Genomic DNA, 23164 nt, shown 5'->3' with positions numbered 1-23164 from the left:
TGTTGCAGCAAGAAATAAATATTTTGATATGCTGAAGTGACAGTGTCTATTATATCCTTCTGCAACATCCTACCTTGATCGTAGACTATCAAGTTTCCACTAGTTGTGGGTAAAAGTATTTCAGGCTGTATGCTCCTCCTGCCTGAGAAGAACTTGCTCTTTGCTCCATGATAGTTGTTCCCTAAGATGTCCTTCAGCTGTAATTCACACAACTGAAGCAAGTCTTGGAGCAGTTTTAGCCTCCGTTGTAATTTAGTGTTGTCTAACAGGCAGATGTCCTTATCCTAAGGGGGAAAAAAGAGGTATGATGTAATTAAAGTGGTAACAACAGGGAGAACGTCTGTAGCTCTTAATGATCCAAACACATACATCTATGTTGAGGAGGCAAGAGGATTCAAATTTAAAACATCTAACTGGGTAAAGAGGGCTATTATTTTTTATCTCTAAATCATTACAGCACAGTCTACAGATGGTCTACAGTCTACAGCACAGTCTGGCAGATGAATTGAGGCCAATGGGAAGAGTTTTTTGTGCTGATTTTGGCAAAGAGATTCCAGCAGTGCAGCATTAACTTTTTAACTGGCCCATCAGAAAGTGACTTTGGACGACTTGTGCTCAACTCTGCTATCTTTTGATGAAATCAGTGGACTTATTTGCAGAGGAAGGTACTGAGTGGCAAAATCTGGATCTTACAAAGGTCCTGTAAGGATGCAGAATTCTCAGACCTCTTATTGTAAAAGTGAAAGATAAAGGGAAAGAATCCGCTCACAGTTACTCTGGTATAAATCTGCAGTCGCGCCATTGAAATCAGTAGTTCCACAGATATCAGTGGAGTTACTCCAGATTTACACTGGCATCCCCGAAAGCAGAAACTCACTAGGAAAAACATTTTTGGTCAGAATCAAACCAGAAGCTCATATTGCTATATTCCTTAAGAAGAAGTCTTAGCCAACTAAAGTGGCAACGGAGTCTTATTACGTGGATTGGTATAGCCTGAAGTTCGTGTGGAGTAGTGGGCTTGAATGACTTGAAAAATACCAAGTGAAACTGAGTCTAGTTTTGTTTCAAAGCTATGCCAAGTCTTTAGATTTCACCTGAAACCGTACATTGATTTAGGTGGGCTAAAATCTTGACACAGACTCATGTCACAGAAACCACCAGAGAAACCTGTTGATATTGTTGATGACAGAACTACCTTCCTACCACTACCAAAAATGGTTGCTTCAAGTCAGGGCTGAGGCAGAGTGGGGAAGTTTATCCTACCCACTGGGTGCCCAAACAGAGGGTTTAAGCCTCCAGTGACATGAATACCCTCTAAGTTTTTGATGTGCCTTCTAGATATCACAAAAGTTTATGAAAAAAACAAATGGTCTAAAGAAGGTAGATCAGGAGCTTCTGCTCTCTTTGTCCCATAACACAAGAACAAGGGGACCTTCAATGAAATTAAAAGATGACGAATTCAGAACTGATAAAAGGAAATTCTTTTTCTCCTGTAATTAGATTACAGAACTCACTGCCACAGGAAGTCATTGGGCCCAAGAATTTAACAAGATTAAAAAAGGGACTGGACATTGATATGAGTGTTAAGACGATTCAGTGTTAGTGCTAACAACATTATGGAAGGGATATTAAACCTCACGCTTCAGGGCGTAAACCAATCTCTAACAATTTGAGATCAGGATAAGACCTAGTGTGTGTGTGGGCGGGCAGATCACCCCACATCTGCCTGCTGCAGGGTTCTTACACTTTCCTCTGAAGCATCTGCACTGGTTACTATCTGAGACAGGGTCCTGATCCAGTCTGGCTATTCCTGTTTCCTATGTAAATTCTCACTCCTGCCACTGGAGGAGCCAGTGGCCAGTCAAGAGGGAATAACCGACAGTTGCTGGCCAACTGTCCTTTCAGAGAATTCCAGGCATGTGAATTTGGACTATGGGCTGGACGACAGAGTAATATGCGCCCCCTGTTGACGTTGCCTTGAGTAAGAGACAGCAAATTGTTCCGGGACCGTCTGTGAGGTGACATTTATTATTTTGTAAGGAAAATTTACTGTACACAAAGGTCAAATGTAGAGGCTGGCTACACTCAGGTCCTTTCTTGTTTTCCTTATTATTCACATTGCAGTTGCACCCACCAGGGGAGAGGTGCCATCCAAACACAGAAGCAGGCAAAGGGCCTGGCCCAAACCGTGAACAGTCTAGGAAGATAAAGGACACAAGCAGTTTTTAATTTGCCAGCTAATAGTTTTTTTGTGCCAGTCTTAAGTATGTAATGCAGGCGGCGTCATGTGTTTAGTGCTAGTCTAGGACAGCCTTTCTGTGGTTTATTGAAAGCAGGTTGTGAGTACTTAAGGTTCCCATGCCACATTTGGAAGGAAAGCCCTTGGGTTATTTCCACAATACAGTCATTCCTTACTGTGGTCTGTAGGAATGTAACTTGCCGCTTACACTTACCCAGAGACTGCCTGGGCTACCTGTAGCTATGTTTCCTCCTGCTGCCTTTTTACCCCCAGTGGGGAAAAAAAAGAAGTAATCAGTTTGTTCCAGTTGGTTTTCTGTTTCTTCCCTGACCACAGAGCTGTTGTTTACTCTTCAAAAGGCTATTTTCACAGTATCCTCAGGAACATCAAGTCAACTTAGTTTATGAAAACAAGCTGTGGTTACTTGTGCCTATTCCAACAGGCCTCCGTTCCAAAACAGGGATTTAAGGATGAGTTAGAGCCAATAGAGTCCACATGGAAAGGCAGCATGACAGAGACACAATGTGTTACTTATTTAGATTTTTCTCTCATATTATCATAAAAATGGCAATTTTGACAGTTATTATTTTAAATGCATTTGTTTTCCCTATGTGTGTAAAGACTACTCAAGCGAGTAAGGGCATGCAGGACTAGGCCTGATGTTTTTCTGGAGCTACGATTCATACCACCTTCCAGGATCAATTCTGATAGCTTTAGTCAGGTTGAATAGTATTTGTCTCCAGACGCAGGGCCATTGAGGCTGCCCATGTAATACAATATCATTCTGCCCGAGTAAGGGATTCTGAATCTGACCCTAAATGTTATGGAAAGTTAGAGGAGCCTTTCTTGAGCTAAGAAAACACATTTAAAATATTAATGGCCAAACATTCGTATCATAACAAACTAGGTTAGAAAGTACATTCTATGTAAATAACATGCATTCGTCTTTATTGTGGAAAAATCAAAGTCAATGGGAGTTATGGCAACTCATAGGACTGAGCACTTTGTTAGCGGAAATGCTCTGGTATCAGATAATGCTTCCCATTCAAAGCACCTTCCATCTCAAAGCAGTTTCCAAAGAGTTAGCTTCACTCGCCCTCTATCTGTGAGGTAAGGGGATATTGTTATCCCAATTTTACACTCCGTGAAATTGAGCCACAAAGAGGTGAAGTGATTTGCCTGAGGTCACACGGAGAATACAGGCATGAAGAAAATGCAGATCTGGCAATGCTTTTCTGTAACCTTATGGCCATCCTTCCTCTCCAGCTACCTTTATGGAATTTGAATGCTTGGCACTCTGAGAAAAACACTACAAATACATCACTAAATGGGAGTTGCAGGTGCTTCGCACCTCTCACGACTGGGCCCCAAAAGAGCTATTTTTGGATCTCATCTACAAAACTATTCCTCTCTCTGCTTTCAAATATATCCTGAAGACCATCTTCCACTAGTGATGCCTGCAAGAAACTAACTGACTGATTTCTGGCACGGTTGTGGGCATAGTCTATAAATCTTACAATATAATGTCCCCGCACACACCAACCGACCACAATGAAACCCAACCCCCTATATTATGTAAACACTCTATTATCCGAATGCAGCCAATTCTCACCTGACTGTTTTGCCTGCATGCTGTAATACCTCCTCCTCCACTCCTATATCCCTCTGTCTGATTTAGCTTTTTAGGGAGTGAGTTATTTAGGAGAAAGGCCATGTCTTTTTTTGTGTATTTGCCATACCTAGCACACTGTGGATGCTCCTGGAAACAATCAGTAGTAATCAGCTAACAGGGATGATACAAACTACAGTCAAGTGATACATACCGAAAGTCGAGGTGCAGGTGAACACAAGTTCACAAGCAGAAGTAGCAACAGCAACCAGGATCTCATTGTATTCATTTCATGTAGCCTGGGGAGAATAATGAATTTACTGTACTACGTGCTTTTTTAACTCCACCAAAAACACAACCACAATTAAGTCCTCATATAAGTGTGACAGGACTTATTAAAGAAGGTATATGAAATGACATGGAGTACAAAATGAAAAGAAGATGCATCTTAGAAAGGGTTGGGACTCACTGGTACAGACGCAGTGCCATGGGGAGACCTAAGTTTGGGTTCCAAGCTCAGTACTTCCCTGATGGGATGAGTGACATGCTAGCAAGCCCCTCTGGCTCCCACAGACAAGCACATGCACCATTTACAGTACACGTCATTTTACTGGAAACAACTCTTTATAGAGTTCCTTACAAACTAGTTGGCTGAAATCTTGTAGTCAGGCAAAACTTTAATTAACTTCACTGGGTTTTGCTGGAGTAAAGATGGCAAGATTTGGCCTTATATTCCGTATACACTTCACCCACCACTGAAATGCAGTTCAGCTCTGAGGTGAGGGACAGCAGTCAGACAAGCAACTGGTGCACCTTCCTGCCAAAGGGTTCAGGGAGGGATACATTTGGGCAGGGCCCCAGGGTGAAGCCTCAGCTCTGACAAATTGTGCCAAGGCTGTTCAGTTACCACACTGAGCAGACAAGACAGTGTGGTAACTAAAGTCTCATCTGAAATAAATGAGATTAAAGTCAAGCACATGGAAATGAACATGAGTCAAATGGCAAAACTGTCCACAATGTTTTGCATAACAACATTTTGTATAAATAAAAAAGCAAATGCAAAAACAACAAAGAACCCAACCCCTCCCCCAACATCTTAAACCCCATAGTTTTCCACAACTGTGGAAATTTAAATTGATAAAAATTGGGGGGGGGGGAAATGCTTAACACCCATAATTTTGCACAATTGTGAAAAGTTAAAAAAATAAAATAAATGCTTAAAAATAAACATCAATATTATTCATTGAAATTATAAAAACATAACAATAAAATTCTGCCAAATCTAAAAATATATCCGATGAAGTGAGCTGTAGCTCACGAAAGCTTATGCTCAAATACATTTATTAGTCTCCAAGGTGCCGCAAGTCCTCCTTTTCTTTTTGCGGATACAGACTAACACGGCTGCTACTCTGAAACTTGCATTAAACAGTTGCTCAAATCCTAATCATTTTGCTTGATTGTTACCTAATGTTAATTCTACTTGTTCTGAGTATGAGGAGACTAAAATCATGTTTATATCAGTGGTGTTCCTTAAAAGGGAAAGGTTCCATTTCCATGCATCATTATTCACATTATTTAACTGTGAAATGCAATAAAGAATGATTTGTTTAAGCATTTAAATGAATCACTGAAGCTAACTTTCCCCATGGGTGTTCCCCTACAACAGCGTTTCCCAAACTTGTGTTCCGCGGAACACTGGTGTTCTACACGATGTGAATAGGTGTTCCGCGAAAGAATCTAGAATTTAATTTTAACTCTTGCACTTGATTTTTGTACTACTTTATATGCGCTTTCCAGTTAGAAATTGTTAGTTCAAGTTATTTTATATTTGTATTTTTGCTTTGTTTTATAAAATAAAATATATTTGAGCATAAATAACGCAATTTTTTATTTGAAAACCAAACGACTACAAAATAATATTACTAAGTGTTCCGTAATAGGCTAAAAAGTGTTCCGTGGCCAAAAAAGTTTGGAAAACACTGCCCTACAAATTTAATACAGCCATGCTAATTACAATAAATTCCATAAGATAGTATGAAGACAGACTTTTGGACTCAGTGTTTATTTGCATTGTTGTTTAATTTGGTTTATGTCTAAAAAAATAGAAAACAGAAATTCAAATGCCAAAGGACAGGAAATCTTAACTGGAGAGTAGAAAATGAGGATATTAAGCAAGACTCTATTACACTGAAGCCTCAGAAGGGTTGTGGTTGTGTAACTGACCTCAAAATGGGAAGATCGGGTTTCTAGTTAACAAAAACAAGAAGGTTTGTGATGAATGGAGCAAAAAATAATAGAGACAGGCCACTCCCTTTGCATTATGGCCAAATGATTAATATTTATTTTCAGGAGAATAGGAGGAATTCTCCATTTTACAAGGCAATTGTTTGGTCACTCGAGAGGATAGCTAATGAGGCCAAATGACAAGTCATTCAGTCTCTGCATAGCCCCCATATTATTACTGAAAAAAATTCTGTTACGAAAGTGCAATAATACCATTTTATTAATAAAAATATCGTTCCCCTTTCTCCTCTAACAGATCAGCACTCTGCACCCATTTCTCAGCCACAAATATTATTTATTATCAAATTAATGCTTTTCCTTCCGCTTTGGAGGTAGCCCTGTTTTAATAGCCAGTTTTTTAAACTTTGAAATTAAATGAACGAAACTTCTTCTCCTCCTCTCTTTTCGCGTTCAGGGTTCTACCCTGCAGAGTGCTTCACTTCCTTCCCCAGCCCTCACTGACTTCAAAAAGCCCAGCTCTTCAAAGGTATTTAGACTCCTAACTTCCATTGAAATCAGTGGAAGTTAAGTGCCTAAATACCTTTGTGAATCTGGCCAAAGAGGCTAAGCTAATGGTTCCCAGATGTTGAATTATTAGCATTCCTGACTTTTCATCTGTTAACAATCCCTCTTTTTAGTTAGATCTAGTCAGCCAATACTTACAATTGCTGTTCTCGCCTATCGCTTGTTGATGTCAATGGGGCTGCCTGGGTGTAACCGAGAGCACAATCTTAAGAGTCACACATGACCCAACTCCTTTTAAAAACATACACACAAATAAAGGCCACCATCTTGCAGGTACGTAAGCACATGCTTAACTTTACATGTGTGAATAGGGCCTTTGGAGCCAATGAAACTATTCCTGTGTATAAAGTTCAGTATGTGCATAAGTGCTTGCAGGATCAGGGTTTAATATCCTATTCCTTCCTGAAGGACACTCCAAACCCTTCACAGAATCCAAAAGTCTCTGATCTTTGTACTTTCTCCCCTTCTCTACTCCCCTGTCTGCACAGGGCTCCCACCTCTGCTAGCCTGACAATTGGCTTGAGACCCACAGTCAGATGCTCCCACAGAGGATCTTAGTGTGCTTCCACCAGACTCTTGGTTTGGTCTCTAAAGTAGGTTTTTAAAAGCTGCCATTTATTAGCCCTGGGACAAATCGTGACCTCCTTGTTGACTTTTAACCCCCTCCTTATTGAGGCAAAACTCAAGCGGAAGTGTGAGACTAGTCTAGACTAGGTAGATAAGTCATGTTTGAAAACATGTTAACTCTTCCCTATGCAGGAGTCTAGGGTTGATCACGACCAGCTAATAGGCTTTTAAACATGACCTGCTCTGTCTACACTAGGTTCCAAGGCTCAGAATCTCAAAGGGGTTTATGAATCTCTCTCTCATTGAAATCAATGGGAGTTAAGCACCTAAGTACCATCTGGGCCCAAGTCATGTTTATAATCATATTAGTTAAAAGATATTTGTTTAGACATTTTCAGACATGACTTATTTTCCCAGTTTAGACAATACCTTAGGGATAGCAGTGTAGGATAGGGACCTAGGGATAGGACCTGGTGTGGAGATCATGTGAAGCAGATGTACCAGAAGAGTGTGTCTGTGTACAGCTCCATTTGGCTTCTACTTAAAAATAATTGAGTCATCTTAAGCAAATATGAACATTGCGTTTTCTCTAATGATACCTTCTCACAGATGTTGAAATCCCTTGACAGCACGTTAGCAAAAGCATTTTCTTTTCCAGGAATATGTATGGCAGATACATGAACTGCAATATTAATTCCCATTCAGCTTTTTAGAACGAGGTCAGATTCACTCTTTGTAAAATGTTTGGCCCTACAGTCATATTGTCTGCAAATATTAACTGTTTTACACATTGCCCCCATTTTTACATCACTTCCAGGAGGACTCAGAAGAACCAGGTGTTCCTACCTCTGCCACTCATGTTCTGGGTGACCATGGAAAAGTCACTTCACCTCTCTAGGCCTCAGTTTCACCCTCTGTGAAATGGGGATAATGATACTGCCCTCTTTAGTACAGTGCTTTGTGATCTACACCTGAAAAGTGCTGCGTAAAGCACTGCACACTTTTTTTTGGAGGTATGTGTTATTATTGGTACTTGTAAATATATGCACAGTATCTTGCATGCTTGATTTGTTGCTAGTAAACTGGATTTTCATGAACTGCATGTGACTGGTTCCCCCCGCAGGGTGCCCCCTGGAAGTGAGGTACAGCTGAGCCCTCTGTCTCACTCTGGTTCCCTCTTGCACTGTGATGTTGTGACAAGCTGCGAAGCCCTCCAGGCTTACGCTGACACCAACATCCACTGGCAGGGACCACACCCAGCTGTGTTCATGAATGCTCTGGCTAGCCACTCATGAGCCCATAATAGAGAAGCTACAGCCAAAATACTCCCAGCTCCCAGGGCTGGCTCTAGGCCCCAGCAAAACAAGCAGGTGCTTGGGGCGGCACATTTCTAGGGGCAGCATTCGGGCGCTGGCCATACCGCCCCTAGAAATGTGCCCCAGCTCGCCTCTGCCTGCTCCCCTGAGCGTGCTACCACCACTACGCTTCTCCCCCCTCCCTCCCAGGCTTGCCGCACAGAAAACAGCTGTTAAGCCAGGGAGGGAGGGAGGAGAAGCCACGCGGTGGCGCCCTTGGGGGAGGTGGCGGTGGTGGAGCAGAGGCGAGCTGGGGCGGAGAGCGGTTCCTCTACCCCCCCGTTACTTCCTGTGCTCCCCCGACCCCCTTGCTCACCTCCGCTCCGTCTGCTCCCCTGAACGCGCTGCCTCTCCCTCGCCTGAGAGGGAGGGGGGAGAAGTGGAGCAGTGATGAGCTAGGGCGGGGAGCCACAGGAAGCAATGCAGAGGTGGGGGGGGGAATGCAGCACGCCCGGGGGAGGAGGTGGGGCCGGGCATTAGGGGAAGGGGCAGAGTTGGGGCGGCCAAAATTTTTTTTGCTTGGGGCGGCAAAAATCCTAGAGACAGGCCTGCCAGCTCCCCAGCCTAAGACCCCAGAGCTGTACCACCCTGCCCTGGTCAAAATCCAACCAGTATGAATTTATTACCCAGTCCGCCGCTTCTACAAAGGAAAGTGGACGAGCACCAACTCTTGCTCATGAGCGTAGATTTATCCCCTTTGCACTGCATGCAATACACAGTGTTTTAGGTAAAATATTAAATAGATTTATTAGCTACAGAAGGATAGCTTTTAAGTGATTATAAGTGATAGCAAACAGATCAAAGTAGATTACTGAAAGAAATAAAACAAAACGTAAACTAAGCCTATAATATTAGATAGGATGAATCATGGTCTCTCACCCTGACTGATCATACAAGCAGCCCACCAAGTTTCCATGCACAGGCTAGAAATCCCTTTAGCCTGGGACCAGCACTTCATTTCCCCCCCAGTTCAGTCCTTTTCCTCTAGTGTGTCATTGTAGACAGAGTAAGGTCCCCTCATGATGTCATTTCTCCCTTTTATATCTTCTTCTTCCAACTTGCTGGAAAGTTCTTTTGCTGTGACCTGGGTCAAGCAGCCTCCATTGTGTAGTGCTATCTCTGAGTGGTTTCTATTGTACACTGTTCCTGGGGTAATCCTTATGCTTGTGTGCATTTCCTCAACAAGCCATTAACATTGTTTGGCCTTCCTATTGTTGTACCTGAACAGCGGCTTGTGATTGTTCTCAACCTCACAACATGTTTCAGTAGCACATACACAGCCAAACCTCATAGCTTCACCTACAATGGTAGCACATACAATCCAACGAGATATTGATATCTAGCTGATCAAGATTTTTACAGTGATACCTCACAAGCTACACTTCCTACAAAACATATCCTAATTACGTGACTGTCATAAATATAAAGGGAAGGGTAAACCCCTTTGAAATCCCTCCTGGCCAGGGGAAAGCTCCTCTCACCTGTAAAGGGTTAAGAAGCTAAAGGTAACCTCGCTGGCACCTGACCAAAATGACCAATGAGGAGACAAGATACTTTCAAAAGCTGGGAGGAGGGAGAGAAACAAAGGGTCTGTGTCTGTCTGTAGTCGTCTTGGCCAGGGACAGAACAGGAATGGAGCCTTAGAACTTTTAGTAAGTAATCTAGCTAGGTATGTGTTAGATTATGATTTCTTTAAATGGCTGAGAAAAGAATTGTGCTGAATAGAATAACTATTTCTGTCTGTGTATCTTTTTTGTAACTTAAGGTTTTGCCTAGAGGGGTTCTCTATGTTTTTGAATCTAATTACCCTGTAAGATATCTACCATCCTGATTTTACAGGGGGGATTTCTTTATTTCTATTTACTTCTATTTTTTATTAAAAGTCTTCTTGTAAAACACTGAATGCTTTTTCATTGTTCTCAGATCCAAGGGTTTGGGTCTGTAGTCACCTAGGCAAATTGGTGAGGCTTTTTACCAAACCTTGTCCAGGAAGTGGGGTGCAAGGTTTTGGGAAGTATTTTGGGGGGAAGGACGCGTCCAAACAGCTCTTCCCCAGTAACCAGTATTAGTTTGGTGGTGGTAGCGGCCATTCCAAGGATAACGGGGGTAATATTTGTTACCTTGGGGAAGTTTTGACCTAAGCTGGTAAAGATAAGCTTAGGAGGTTTTTCATGCAGGTCCCCACATCTGTACCCTAGAGTTCAGAGTGGGGGAGGAACCTTGACATGGTGGCACAGCGGTGGGATTAACCTGAAATCATTTTGAGACCCAGTTGAGATTTTTTGAACTAGAAATACAGATTTTAAAAAGGAATTTTTAGGAAGTCCAGAAGGCAGCTTTGAAACTGAAAGCAGCTTGGTTTCTCTCTGCTTTGTGGCCAAGCAGAGACAAAAGGGGATTATCTTGTGAATTGCAGATTTTCTTTGCCTGGAGGCAGGGTACTTAACTCCTGCAGGGAAATTCACAGTCTTCCAACCCAGAGGTTTTTTTTTTTTTTTCTTTTCTTCCTAAAAGTAAATAGGGGGTGTGTGCTCTACCCATTTGCCTGGAGACAAAAGTGGCAGGGTTTTTTTTTTAGGATTTTGATTTTTTTTTTTTGTTTTACAAGGAGCACAGGTTTGAGAAGAAATTTTTTTTCTTCTTTGGGCTGGGTAAGCAGGTTTCCAAGTAGTTGGAGGTTTTTTGCTTTAATTTGGGCCCAGAGCAGAGACAAGGGAATTGTCTTTTTCTGTAGGCTGACAATCACTATCAGAGAATAGGTATTCTATTCCAGCACAGCAAAATTTTACAGCCAAGTTTTGTTTGTTTATTTCTAAACCTCGGGTGTAAAGTTAGTTAAAAACAGAGAGGTTAGAATGGCCAAATCCTCAGCTCGACTACAGCTGGAATTAGCCAAATTTCAGGCTGAGGAAAAACAAAGGGAACATGAAAGACAGATAGAACTCATGCGGCTGAAGGAGGAGGAGAAGGAAAAAGAGAGGAAGCATGTGGAGGAGATGGAGAGGATAAAGGCCCAGCAGAATATACCAACAAACCCTAGCAATCCTTCTCCAGGTACCACTTCCCATCCCAGAAGGTTCCCCACCTACAAGGCAGGTGATGATACTGAGGCCTTCTTAGAAAACTTCGAAAGGGCCTGCCTTGGGTACAACATCTCTACTGACCAATACATGGTAGAGCTGAGGCCGCAGCTCAGTGGACCCTTAGCTGAGGTGGCAGCTGAAATGCCTAAAGAACACATGAACAAGTATGAACTGTTTAAATCCAAGGCGAGAGTCAGAATGGGGATAACACCCGAGCAGTCTCGTCGGAGGTTCAGAGCCCTAAGGTGGAAACCAGACATGTCATTTACCCGACATGCCTACCACATTGTAAAACATTGGGATGCCTGGATATCAGGAGCAAGTGTTGAATCTCCAGTAAATTTGCCCTTCCTAATGCAAATGGAACAATTCTTAGAGGGTGTTCCTGAGGAAATAGAAAGATACATCCTAGATGGGAAACCCAAAACTGTAATTGAGGCAGGAGAGATTGGAGCCAGATGGGTGGAGGTGGCAGAGAAGAAGAAAACTGGTCGCAGTTGGAGCGGAGACCAGAAGGGACCACCCCAGACCACACCCTATTACCGGGGGCCGCCCAAAGCCCCACCTACCTCCCAAAGAACCCTCCAGACCCCTTATCGTCCCACCACCCCGTTCTCCAGCAACCCTCCTCGCCCCAGTGACCCGTCAGCTGGACGATGTTTTAAGTGTAACGAGCTGGGGCATGTAAAGGCCAACTGCCCCAAGAACCCCAACAGATTACAGTTCATTGCACCGGAATCACACCAGAGGTCCACAGGCCCAGATACCTCCCAGATACCCTTGGAGCGGAGGGAAACTGTGAGTGTGGGTGGGAAGAAGGTCACCGCGTGGAGGGACACCGGAGCACAAGTGTCAGCTATCCATGCTTCCTTAGTGGACCCCAATTTAATCAACCCAGAGATCCAAGTGACGATTCAACCCTTCAAGTCCAACTCTTTCAATTTGCCTACAGCCAAGTTGCCTGTCCAGTACAAGGGCTGGTCAGGAATGTGGACTTTTGCAGTCTATGATGATTATCCCATCCCCATGCTGTTGGGGGAAGACTTGGCCAATCATGTGAAGCAGGCCAAGAGGGTGGGAATGGTCACCCGCAACCAGGCTAAACAAGCCGTGAGGCCTAGCTCTGTTCCGGAAACTTCTATCAGGACCCAGTCAGAGGTGATGGACCTGGACCCCAGGCCAATGTCTGCAACAGCAGTAGTGGATCCAGTCCCAGAGACCCAGACGGAACCAGTCCCAGAACCGGAACCAGCCAAACAACCAACACCAGACCCCGTGTCAGCACTGAATCCAGTACTTGCAACCTCAACACCAGAGGGCCCCACCGAACCTGAACTGGCAGCAGCCGATAACCCTACACAAGAGGCTCAGCCGGAGCCTGAATCCCAACATAGTGCACCAGCGGAGAGCGGTTCACAGTCAACAGAAACAGCTCCATCCCCTATATCGCTTCCAGAGGGACCAAGCCTAGGTCCACAATCCCATGAGGAACTGATGTCTCCAGCATCAAGGGAACAGTTCCAGACCGAACAGGAAGCAGATGAAAGCCTCCAGAGAGCTTGGACGGCGGCACGGAGCAACCCACCGCCTCTCAGCTCTTCTAATCGATCCAGGTTTGTTGTAGAAAGAGGACTTTTATACAAGGAAACTCTTTCTGGGGGACACCAGGAAGACTGGCATCCTCAGAGACAGTTGGTAGTTCCAACTAAATACCGGGCCAAGCTCTTGAGCTTAGCCCATGATCACCCTAGTGGCCATGCTGGGGTGAACAGGGCCAAAGACCGTTTGGGGGGGTCATTCCACTGGGAGGGAATGGGCAAGGATGTTTCTACCTATGTCCAGTCTTGTGAGGTGTGCCAAAGAGTGGGAAAACCCCAAGACCAGGTCAAAGCCCCTCTCCAGCCACTCCCCATCATTGAAGTTCCATTTCAGCGAGTAGCTGTGGATATTCTGGGTCCCTTTCCGAAAAAGACACCCAGAGGAAAGCAGTACATACTGACTTTCATGGATTTTGCCACCCGATGGCCGGAAGCAGTAGCTCTAAGCAACACCAGGGCTAAAAGTGTGTGCCAGGCACTAGCAGACATTTTTGCCAGGGTAGGTTGGCCCTCCGACATCCTCACAGATGCAGGGACTAATTTCCTGGCAGGAACTATGAAAAACCTTTGGGAAGCTCATGGGGTAAATCACTTGGTTGCCACTCCTTACCATCATCAAACAAATGGCATGGTGGAGAAGTTTAATGGAACTTTGGGGGCCATGATACGTAAATTCGTAAATGAGCACTCCAATGATTGGGACCTAGTATTGCAGCAGTTGCTCTTTGCCTACAGAGCTGTACCACATCCCAGTTTAGGGTTTTCCCCATTTGAACTTGTATATGGCCGTGAGGTTAAGGGGCCATTGCAGTTGGTGAAGCAGCAATGGGAGGGATTTACACCTTCTCCAGGAACTAACATTCTGGACTTTGTAACCAACCTACAAAACACCCTCCGAACCTCTTTAGCCCTTGCTAGAGAAAACTTACAGGATGCTCAAAAAGAGCAAAAAGCCTGGTATGATAAACATGCCAGAGAGCGTTCCTTCAAAGTAGGAGACCAGGTCATGGTCTTAAAGGCGCTCCAGGCCCATAAAATGGAAGCATCGTGGGAAGGGCCATTCGTGGTCCAGGAGCGCCTGGGAGCTGTTAATTATCTCATAGCATTCCCCACCTCCAACCGAAAGCCTAAGGTGTATCATATTAATTCTCTAAAGCCCTTTTATTCCAGAGAATTAAAGGTTTGTCAGTTTACAGCCCAGGGAGGAGACGACGCTGAGTGGCCTGAAGGTGTCTACTACGAAGGGAAATGTGCTGGTGGTGTGGAAGAGGTGAACCTCTCCATGACCCTTGGGCGTATGCAGCGACAGCAGATCCAGGAGCTGTGCACTAGCTACGCGCCAACGTTCTCAGCCACCCCAGGACTGACTGAACGGGCATACCACTCCATTGACACAGGTAATGCTCACCCAATTAGGGTCCAACCTTACCGGGTGTCTCCTCAAGCTAAAACTGCTATAGAACGGGAGATCCAGGATATGTTACAGATGGGTGTAATCCGCCCCTCTGAAAGTGCATGGGCATCTCCAGTGGTTCTAGTTCCCAAACCAGATGGGGAAATACGTTTTTGCGTGGACTACCGTAAGCTAAATGCTGTAACTCGCCCAGACAACTATCCCATGCCACGCACAGATGAACTATTAGAGAAACTGGGACGGGCCCAGTTCATCTCTACCTTGGACTTAACCAAGGGGTACTGGCAGGTACCGCTAGATGAATCTGCCAAGGAAAGGTCAGCCTTCATCACACATCTCGGGCTGTATGAATTTAATGTACTCCCTTTCGGGCTGCGAAATGCACCCGCCACTTTCCAAAGACTTGTAGATGGTCTCCTAGCGGGATTAGGAGAATATGCAGTCGCCTACCTTGACGATGTGGCCATATTTTCGGATTCCTGGGCAGACCACCTGGAACATCTACAAAAAGTCCTTGAGCGCATAAGGGAGGCAGGACTAACTGTTAAGGCTAAGAAGTGTCAAATAGGCCTAAACAGAGTGACTTACCTTGGACACCAGGTGGGTCAAGGAACTATCAGCCCCCTACAGGCCAAAGTGGATGCTATCCAAAAGTGGCCTGTCCCAAAGTCAAAGAAACAGGTTCAATCCTTCTTAGGCTTGGCCGGTTATTACAGACGATTTGTACCGCACTACAGCCAAATCGCTGCCCCACTGACAGACCTAACCAAAAAGAAACAGCCAAATGCTGTTCAGTGGACCGGAAAGTGTCAGAAGGCCTTTAACAAGCTTAAAGCGACACTCATGTCTGACCCTGTACTAAGGGCCCCAGACTTTGACAAACCGTTCCTAGTAACCACAGATGCATCCGAGCGTGGTGTGGGAGCAGTTTTAATGCAGAAAGGACCTGATCAAGAATTCCACCCTGTAGTGTTTCTCAGCAAAAAACTGTCTGAGAGGGAAAGCAACTGGTCAGTCACTGAAAAAGAATGTTATGCCATTGTCTACGCTCTGGAAAAGCTACGCCCATATGTTTGGGGACGGCGTTTCCACCTGCAAACCGACCATGCTGCACTAAAGTGGCTTCACACCGTCAAAGAAACTAACAAAAAACTTCTTCGGTGGAGTTTAGCTCTCCAAGATTTTGATTTCGACATCCAACACATCTCAGGAGCTTCTAACAAAGTGGCTGATGCACTCTCCCGTGAAAGTTTCCCAGAATCAACTGGTTAAAATCGTCCTTGAGATGTGGAAAATATTGTTAGTCTTTATGTACTTGGTAGTATATTTAGAGATGCATGTGTCTTATTAACTCTGTTTTCCTAGAGCTCCAGGAAGAAATCCCAGCCAGTGTTTCACCCTAGCTGAGATTTGGGGGGCGTGTCATAAATATAAAGGGAAGGGTAAACCCCTTTGAAATCCCTCCTGGCCAGGGGAAAGCTCCTCTCACCTGTAAAGGGTTAAGAAGCTAAAGGTAACCTCGCTGGCACCTGACCAAAATGACCAATGAGGAGACAAGATACTTTCAAAAGCTGGGAGGAGGGAGAGAAACAAAGGGTCTGTGTCTGTCTGTAGTCGTCTTGGCCAGGGACAGAACAGGAATGGAGCCTTAGAACTTTTAGTAAGTAATCTAGCTAGGTATGTGTTAGATTATGATTTCTTTAAATGGCTGAGAAAAGAATTGTGCTGAATAGAATAACTATTTCTGTCTGTGTATCTTTTTTGTAACTTAAGGTTTTGCCTAGAGGGGTTCTCTATGTTTTTGAATCTAATTACCCTGTAAGATATCTACCATCCTGATTTTACAGGGGGGATTTCTTTATTTCTATTTACTTCTATTTTTTATTAAAAGTCTTCTTGTAAAACACTGAATGCTTTTTCATTGTTCTCAGATCCAAGGGTTTGGGTCTGTAGTCACCTAGGCAAATTGGTGAGGCTTTTTACCAAACCTTGTCCAGGAAGTGGGGTGCAAGGTTTTGGGAAGTATTTTGGGGGGAAGGACGCGTCCAAACAGCTCTTCCCCAGTAACCAGTATTAGTTTGGTGGTGGTAGCGGCCATTCCAAGGATAACGGGGGTAATATTTGTTACCTTGGGGAAGTTTTGACCTAAGCTGGTAAAGATAAGCTTAGGAGGTTTTTCATGCAGGTCCCCACATCTGTACCCTAGAGTTCAGAGTGGGGGAGGAACCTTGACAGTGACAGTAATGAATAAGGGGGTGCCAGGGGGTCACACTGCAATTAGGACCGATTCACTTCAAATGGTCCCTGAATTTGCAGAGGAGTATATAGCCAAGGCTTCACAAAGCACTTTGAGGCATGTACTGGAGAACCTCATTTGAGGCTTCAGAGAAATTAGCTTCAGCAGCAAGTCCTGGTGAACCCATTTTTAATTCTGCCCTTGATTTAAAAAAAAAAAAAAGATAAAAATCAGGTAAAATTGGAAACTGTGATTTTAAGCATTAAAAACCAAAATGTATGCATTAGAGGCCCACAGTTTGCTAAAAAGGAATAGCCAGAATAATTTAGGCACAAAGGAAAAGCAGTGGTAGGAGAAAGGTGCTAGGTTACAATATTTCAATAATGTTCAGAAGAGTAAACGCAGGTCACTCTGACAGTTTAGGAACTGTGTATGTAGCATATGGGACTCTTACAAATTTAATTACAGTGTAAGTATCTCACGGCAAGGATCATGGACCTGGTTCAGATCTCACTTACATCAGGGAAAATCAGGAGTAGCTGCATTGAAATAATAGATTCATAGCTTATAAGGGACCATTGTGTTCATATAGTCTAACCTCCAGGCCATAGGACTTGGAACTAGAGCATATATTTTAGAAAAACATCCAATCTTGATTTAAAAATTCCCAGTGATGTAGAATCCACTAAAACCCTTGGTAAGTTGTTCCTATGGTTAACGACCTTCACTGTTAAAAATGTACACCTTATTTAGAGTCTGAATTTGCCTACCTTCAACTTCCAGCAATTGGGTTGTATTATACCTTTGTGTCTACATTGAAGAGTTCTCAATTATCAAATTTCTGCTCCCTATTTACCATTCCCCCCAACTTTGTATCATCTGCAAACTTGATCAGTGCTGATTTTATGTTTTACTCCAGGCCACTGATAAAAATGTTAAACAGTGTAGGGCTAAGAACTGATCCCTGTGGGACCCCATTGGAAACACACCTGCTTGATGATGATTTGCCACTTACAGTTTCATTTTGAGATCTATCCAGTGATGTAACAAGGCCATAGAGGGCCTTGGTGCAAGAATAGGTTAAGGGCCCCTTTCTAATCCCAGAACCTAAAATTTTGCTTATGTCCAACATGCTAGCTCCAACCTACCCTCCCCCACAATATTCCCCATTCCTTCATAAACCCCACAACTCACCCCACCAGCTTCAAAATCCCCCACTTACCCCAACTGCTTACCCCCACATTCCCCCCAACACTCCCTACTCACCCCATAGCCCACCAACAACTTGCTCCCAGCCCCTCACCCACTGACCTCCAGACCTTCCTGGCCACTCACTGGCAGCCCCCTGGCTAACTGCTCCACTCCCATCCCCAGCTAGGATGGCTCTGCCTGATCCTCACTGCTCAGAGGCTCCGCTCGCTCCCATCGCCCATCCTGTGTGCACAAGGAGTGGGCCAAATTCAAGTGGAGAATGGTATTGCAACCTGGCACATGGGGTTGCAGCACTGCTCAGGTTTGGCTCAGCCCCCCTCCATCTGGCAGAGAGGTGGGAGGGCCAAATAGGAGTGAGTCGCACTGAATGAGTGGTATCACAGCAGGTAAAGAGTACCCCCACAGTCCTGTGGGCCATGGCACAACGGTGCCACTTGCACCATTACAGCTAAACACTGCACTTATCCGTTAGCCAGCTTCTAATCTATTTATTGCGTGCCAGCCTTGCTAGTTTCTTAGTTGTGTGGTACCAAGATAAATGCCTTACAGATGTCTAAATATATTACATCAACATATTGCCTTTATCAACCAAACTTGTAATCTCAGGAAAAAAAGATACTGAATTAGTTTGACAAAATCTGTTTTCCATAAATCCATGTTGATTAGCATTAATTATATTAATTTAATTATTTAATAATAAAGTTATTGTATCAACTATTCCACCATTCTGCTTGAGATCAACATCAGGATGACATGCCTATAATTACCCAGGTCATCCCATTTACCCTTTTTATATCTTGGCACAACATTAGCTTTCTTCCAGTCCTGTGGAACTTCCCCACTGTTTCAAAACATTGAAAATTAACAATAATGATACAGTGAGGTCCTTGGCCAGTTTTTTTAAAACTCTCAGATACAAATTATCCTGACCTGATGATTTTAAAATGTAGACTATTCATAGCTGTTTTTTAACAGTCACCTGAGTTACTGTTGGAATCATGTGTGTAAATCTGGGGAACAGGGGGCATTGTCCCCCCAAACTGCAAGCCTCAGGTAGGCTGCTCCTCCCCACCCCAATTCCACTGGGCTGATTGAAACTGCCTTCCCAAATATAGAAGTGAAACTACACCTATGGAAAGTGTTTTATCATCATCATCTAATATGAATACACCATCCCACTTTTTCCCAAGTACAGAACAGAAATATTTCTTAAATGTTTCTGCCTTTTCTGCATGATCATTTCTGTCTAGTAATATACCACTGTCAATTCACACTGCTGAAAACAGCTTTGAGATCAGAACTACACTCATGTCTTTTTAAATGTCTGTAAAACAGTACTGCCAACCTCAGGATGAATTGGACTTCCAAAAATTATAAGATCAGCATAAAAATCTCATTTAGAACCCTCAAAGTTAAGCATTTATGGTTCTATTTATTTGCCTTCTACGTTCTGACACTTTAGGATACACTTGGGTCATGGTTTCAAGCCTTCCTCCACAAACGTGAAGATTAGATACGTACTTTTATTTAAAAAATGAAAGCTAAGATTCTAATATAATCACTTGCCTTCAGGAGCTGGGGCTTGTCAAGGCTCCTTCCCCACTCTGAACTCTAGGGTACAGATATGGGGACCTGCATGAAAAAACCCCTAAGCTTATTTTTACCAGCTTAGGTTAAAACTTCCCCAAGGTACAAACTATTTTATCTTTTGTCCCTGGACTTTATTGCTGCCACCACCAAGCGTTGAACAAATATAACAGGGAAAAAGCCCACTTGGAAATGTCTTTCCCCAAAAATCTCCCCAAGCCCTACACCCCCTTTCCTGGGGAAGGCTTGATTAAAAATCCTCACCAATTTGCACAGGTGAATACAGACCCAAACCCTTGGATCTTAAGAACAATGAAAAAGCAATCAGGTTCTTAGAAGAATAATTTTAATTGAAGAAAAAGTAAAAGAATCACCTCTGTAAAATCAGGATGGTATATACCTTACAGGGTAATCAGATTTAAAACATAGAGAATCCCTCTAGGCGAAACCTTAAGTCACAAAAAGACACAAAAACAGGAATATACATTTCATCCAGCACAACTTATTTTATCAGCCATTTAAACAAAACAGAATCTAACACATATCTAACTAGATTGCTTATTAACCCTTTACAGGAGTTCTGATCTGCATTCCTGCTCTGGTCCCGGAAAAAGAAAAAAAAAAAAACCAGACTGAGAGAGAGAATCCTTTGTTCCCCCCCCTCAGCTTTGAAAGTATCTTGTCTCCTCATTGGTCATTTTGGTCAGGTGCCAGTGACGTTGTCTCAGCTTCTTAACCCTTTACAGGTGAAAGGGTTTTTCCTCTGGCCAGGAGGGATTTAAAGGTGTTTACCCTTCCCTTTATTTTTATGACAGGGCTTTAAGAAAATACACCAAGTCTCTTGAGTCTCATGATAAACCATGAGAGCTGGCAACACTGGTAAAGCATAGACAGTGCTGTACAGTTAATAATAATAAAAGTACTAGTAATTAGAATTAGGCCCAAGGCACAAAAGTCAGCCCTGGATACATATTCTGAACAATGAAAAGTCAGAGGTGTTCTGATCTCAGATTTTGGTTCAAGTCCACTTCTATTATGTAAGAAGCATATCTGGTTGGTTTACGGCTCCTTTATGCCTGCAGAACTGGTGTAAAAGACAACAGAGAATCAGATCCACAGGCCTTTCAAGTTGTTCCCTCACCCTTGCTACTTGTATATTCTGAGCACAATGATTCGTGGGAAAAGTCAGCATCTCAATTGAACCATGCATCGCAAAATATCACATTCCTACTTTGTTACACAAGGAATACAGAACGGGAAGTCAAGCTACTGCATTTACACACTGTCCTCTAAACAGTTTCCTTCTGATCCTGAATACATTCCACACACATAATCCCCTGCTGAAATGAATCCATATTGTGTGTCCCACAAGGACTGCAGGATTCATTTCAGGAAAAAAAACCCTAGCACATGTAAAAGCGTTTATCATCAAAAGGGTAAATGTAAAAGCTCATCCTCATCTTCTCATCCTCATCTTGCTAGTTTCCAAAAATGTCTAGCTGTTTCTTAAACACATTTACTTATTTATTTAATTCATTTGTTTTATTGACCTTACATAAGTTACAATTTACTACTTATTGATCTTAATTGTGGCTTATTCCATACGTTCATTACACTTAGCCTGGATGTGGTCTGTTTTCCTCCCCAATGCAGTCTCATAGGTACCTCTCTGCTTTAACTCTTGGCTGCAGTAATCCTAATCCAATGTATCAAACCAAATGAAACCCAACAGAACCACGGTTTTGTTGTTTGGTTAGTACTGGAATTTATTAAAAGTTTAAGGAATTTATGTTATCTGGTATAAATATAGTAACTATAATGCAGAGAGCCAGCTTTCATAGGAAGATCATTTACTAGGACTAAGCAAAAGGAAAACTGACTGAGAAAGGGGGAAAAACATTTTAAAAGATACCATTATGGGTTATAGGTGTAAAATATACCTTACCTTCCATTTGTTTCAGTTTCATGCATAAAAGTGCTCCAAATTCTGAGTATTCATCAAAGGGGTTTTGTTTCGTTTTTAGAAAACAATGATTCCTGCCATTTCATCATTGAGAAATTTACAACTAAACAAACAAACTCAAACACTGTGACCACCTCTTGGACAAGACCTACTAAAGCACACTTGGAGCTCCCTCTGCTGGGCCATGCAGCTGCAGTGAACACTGCTTTGGGAGTTGTGCTGAAATCATGAGTGATGTTGAGACACAAAAGGAAGGCTATTTTTTAATGACAAATCATTGCAAAAGTTACAGTTGTGGAAAAAACCCACACAGTGTTGCTAATTTCAGCTCTCTTTGTAATAAAGACATTTTCAAATGACAGTTGGGTGCCAAACTCCTTCTTTGAAAATCTCCCTCTAAAAACAAGGCAGAAGTTGCCCAGTGGAAAAGGGCTGAATCAGTAGAGAAAACGTTTCAAGTGTCAGAGGCCCAGATCCCTAAATACCTTTGGGGATCTGAGCCAGATACCCTTACAGTCTGTGGAAAACAAGAACAAAATCTACAAAAATATAATCAAGGGTGTTCTTATAGTGAAAGGTACCAACTAAAATAAGCAGTGACAAATTAACAAGGCTAATCACCCAGGCCCATCTGATTAAAAATGCTAAGGCTTTGTCTACACAGATATATTTTTCAGTATAATCTAAGATGTGAATTTAAACCAGAATAGTTATACCTGTATAAGATCCATGTGAACAGTCCTATTCTGGTATAAGATTGCCCTTTTTTTGTTTGTTTATTTTATGTCACTTGGGAAGGGATTTAAGATAAACTGAAAAAAGGCAATCCTATACTGGAGCAAGAGTGTCCACATGGGAGTTTTACCAGTATAACTGGTAAAGCTTTCCCATATAGATAAGGCCTTAAGATCATCAAAAAAGTAGTTGTTTTTCTTAACTAGGAGGTAAATATTGAACTACTCAAATTAGAATATTGTTAATTAAGCTTAATCTTAAATGGTGATATTGTGCTTGGTACTGTTGAGGCACAAAATAACCCAAAACACCTTACCTCAGAGTTTACAATCAAAGGCCCAACACCCGCAAAGATGTATGTGTGTGCTTAACCTTACACACTATGTGTTATATATTGTGAGCAATCAGTCCCATGTACACACTGCGAGTCATTGCATTGGCTTCAGTGGGATGACTCACACTCACAGTGCAGAAAGTTAAGGGTATGTCTACATTTAAAACATTATAGCGGCACAACAGCACACTGCAGCTCTTCAGTGTGTAGACACTCGCTATAGCAACAGGTGGGGTTCCTCCATCCCTATAGTTAGTCCCCCTCACCAAGCGGCAGTAAGGTCAATGGATGAATTCCATTGTGTGGATTTTTCACACCCCTGATATAGCTGTGTCAATGCCACCCCTAAGTATCTGCATAAGGCTTTTCAGGATCGAGGCCTATATAGACAAACACCACAAACTGGACAGAAAGTGCACTGGGA

At 43.0% G+C, this 23164-nt stretch overlaps 1 protein-coding gene across 1 annotated transcript in view; it reads right to left on the bottom strand.

The window, feature by feature from the left end:
• LOC311514971 (fibrinogen-like protein 1) overlaps positions 1–21782 on the bottom strand; it is a 32081-nt gene extending 10299 nt beyond the window's left edge. Inside the window, exons 1-3 of the mRNA XM_084617728.1 lie at positions 21654–21782; positions 4063–4147; positions 74–284 (exon numbers count right to left, since the gene is read on the bottom strand). Coding sequence (XP_084473854.1) covers positions 74–284; positions 4063–4147; positions 21654–21679 — 322 coding nt within the window. The 5' untranslated portion in view covers positions 21680–21782. The remainder of the gene's footprint in view (positions 1–73; positions 285–4062; positions 4148–21653) is intronic.
• Between the last annotated feature and the right edge of the window lie 1382 nt (positions 21783–23164).

This window comes from Lepidochelys olivacea (assembly GCF_965140295.1).
Source record: "Lepidochelys olivacea isolate rLepOli2 genome assembly, chromosome: 1".
Taxonomy (NCBI): domain Eukaryota; kingdom Metazoa; phylum Chordata; order Testudines; family Cheloniidae; genus Lepidochelys; species Lepidochelys olivacea.
Note: the sequence above shows the minus strand (reverse complement) of the source record. Positions and strands in the feature narration are given on the sequence as shown.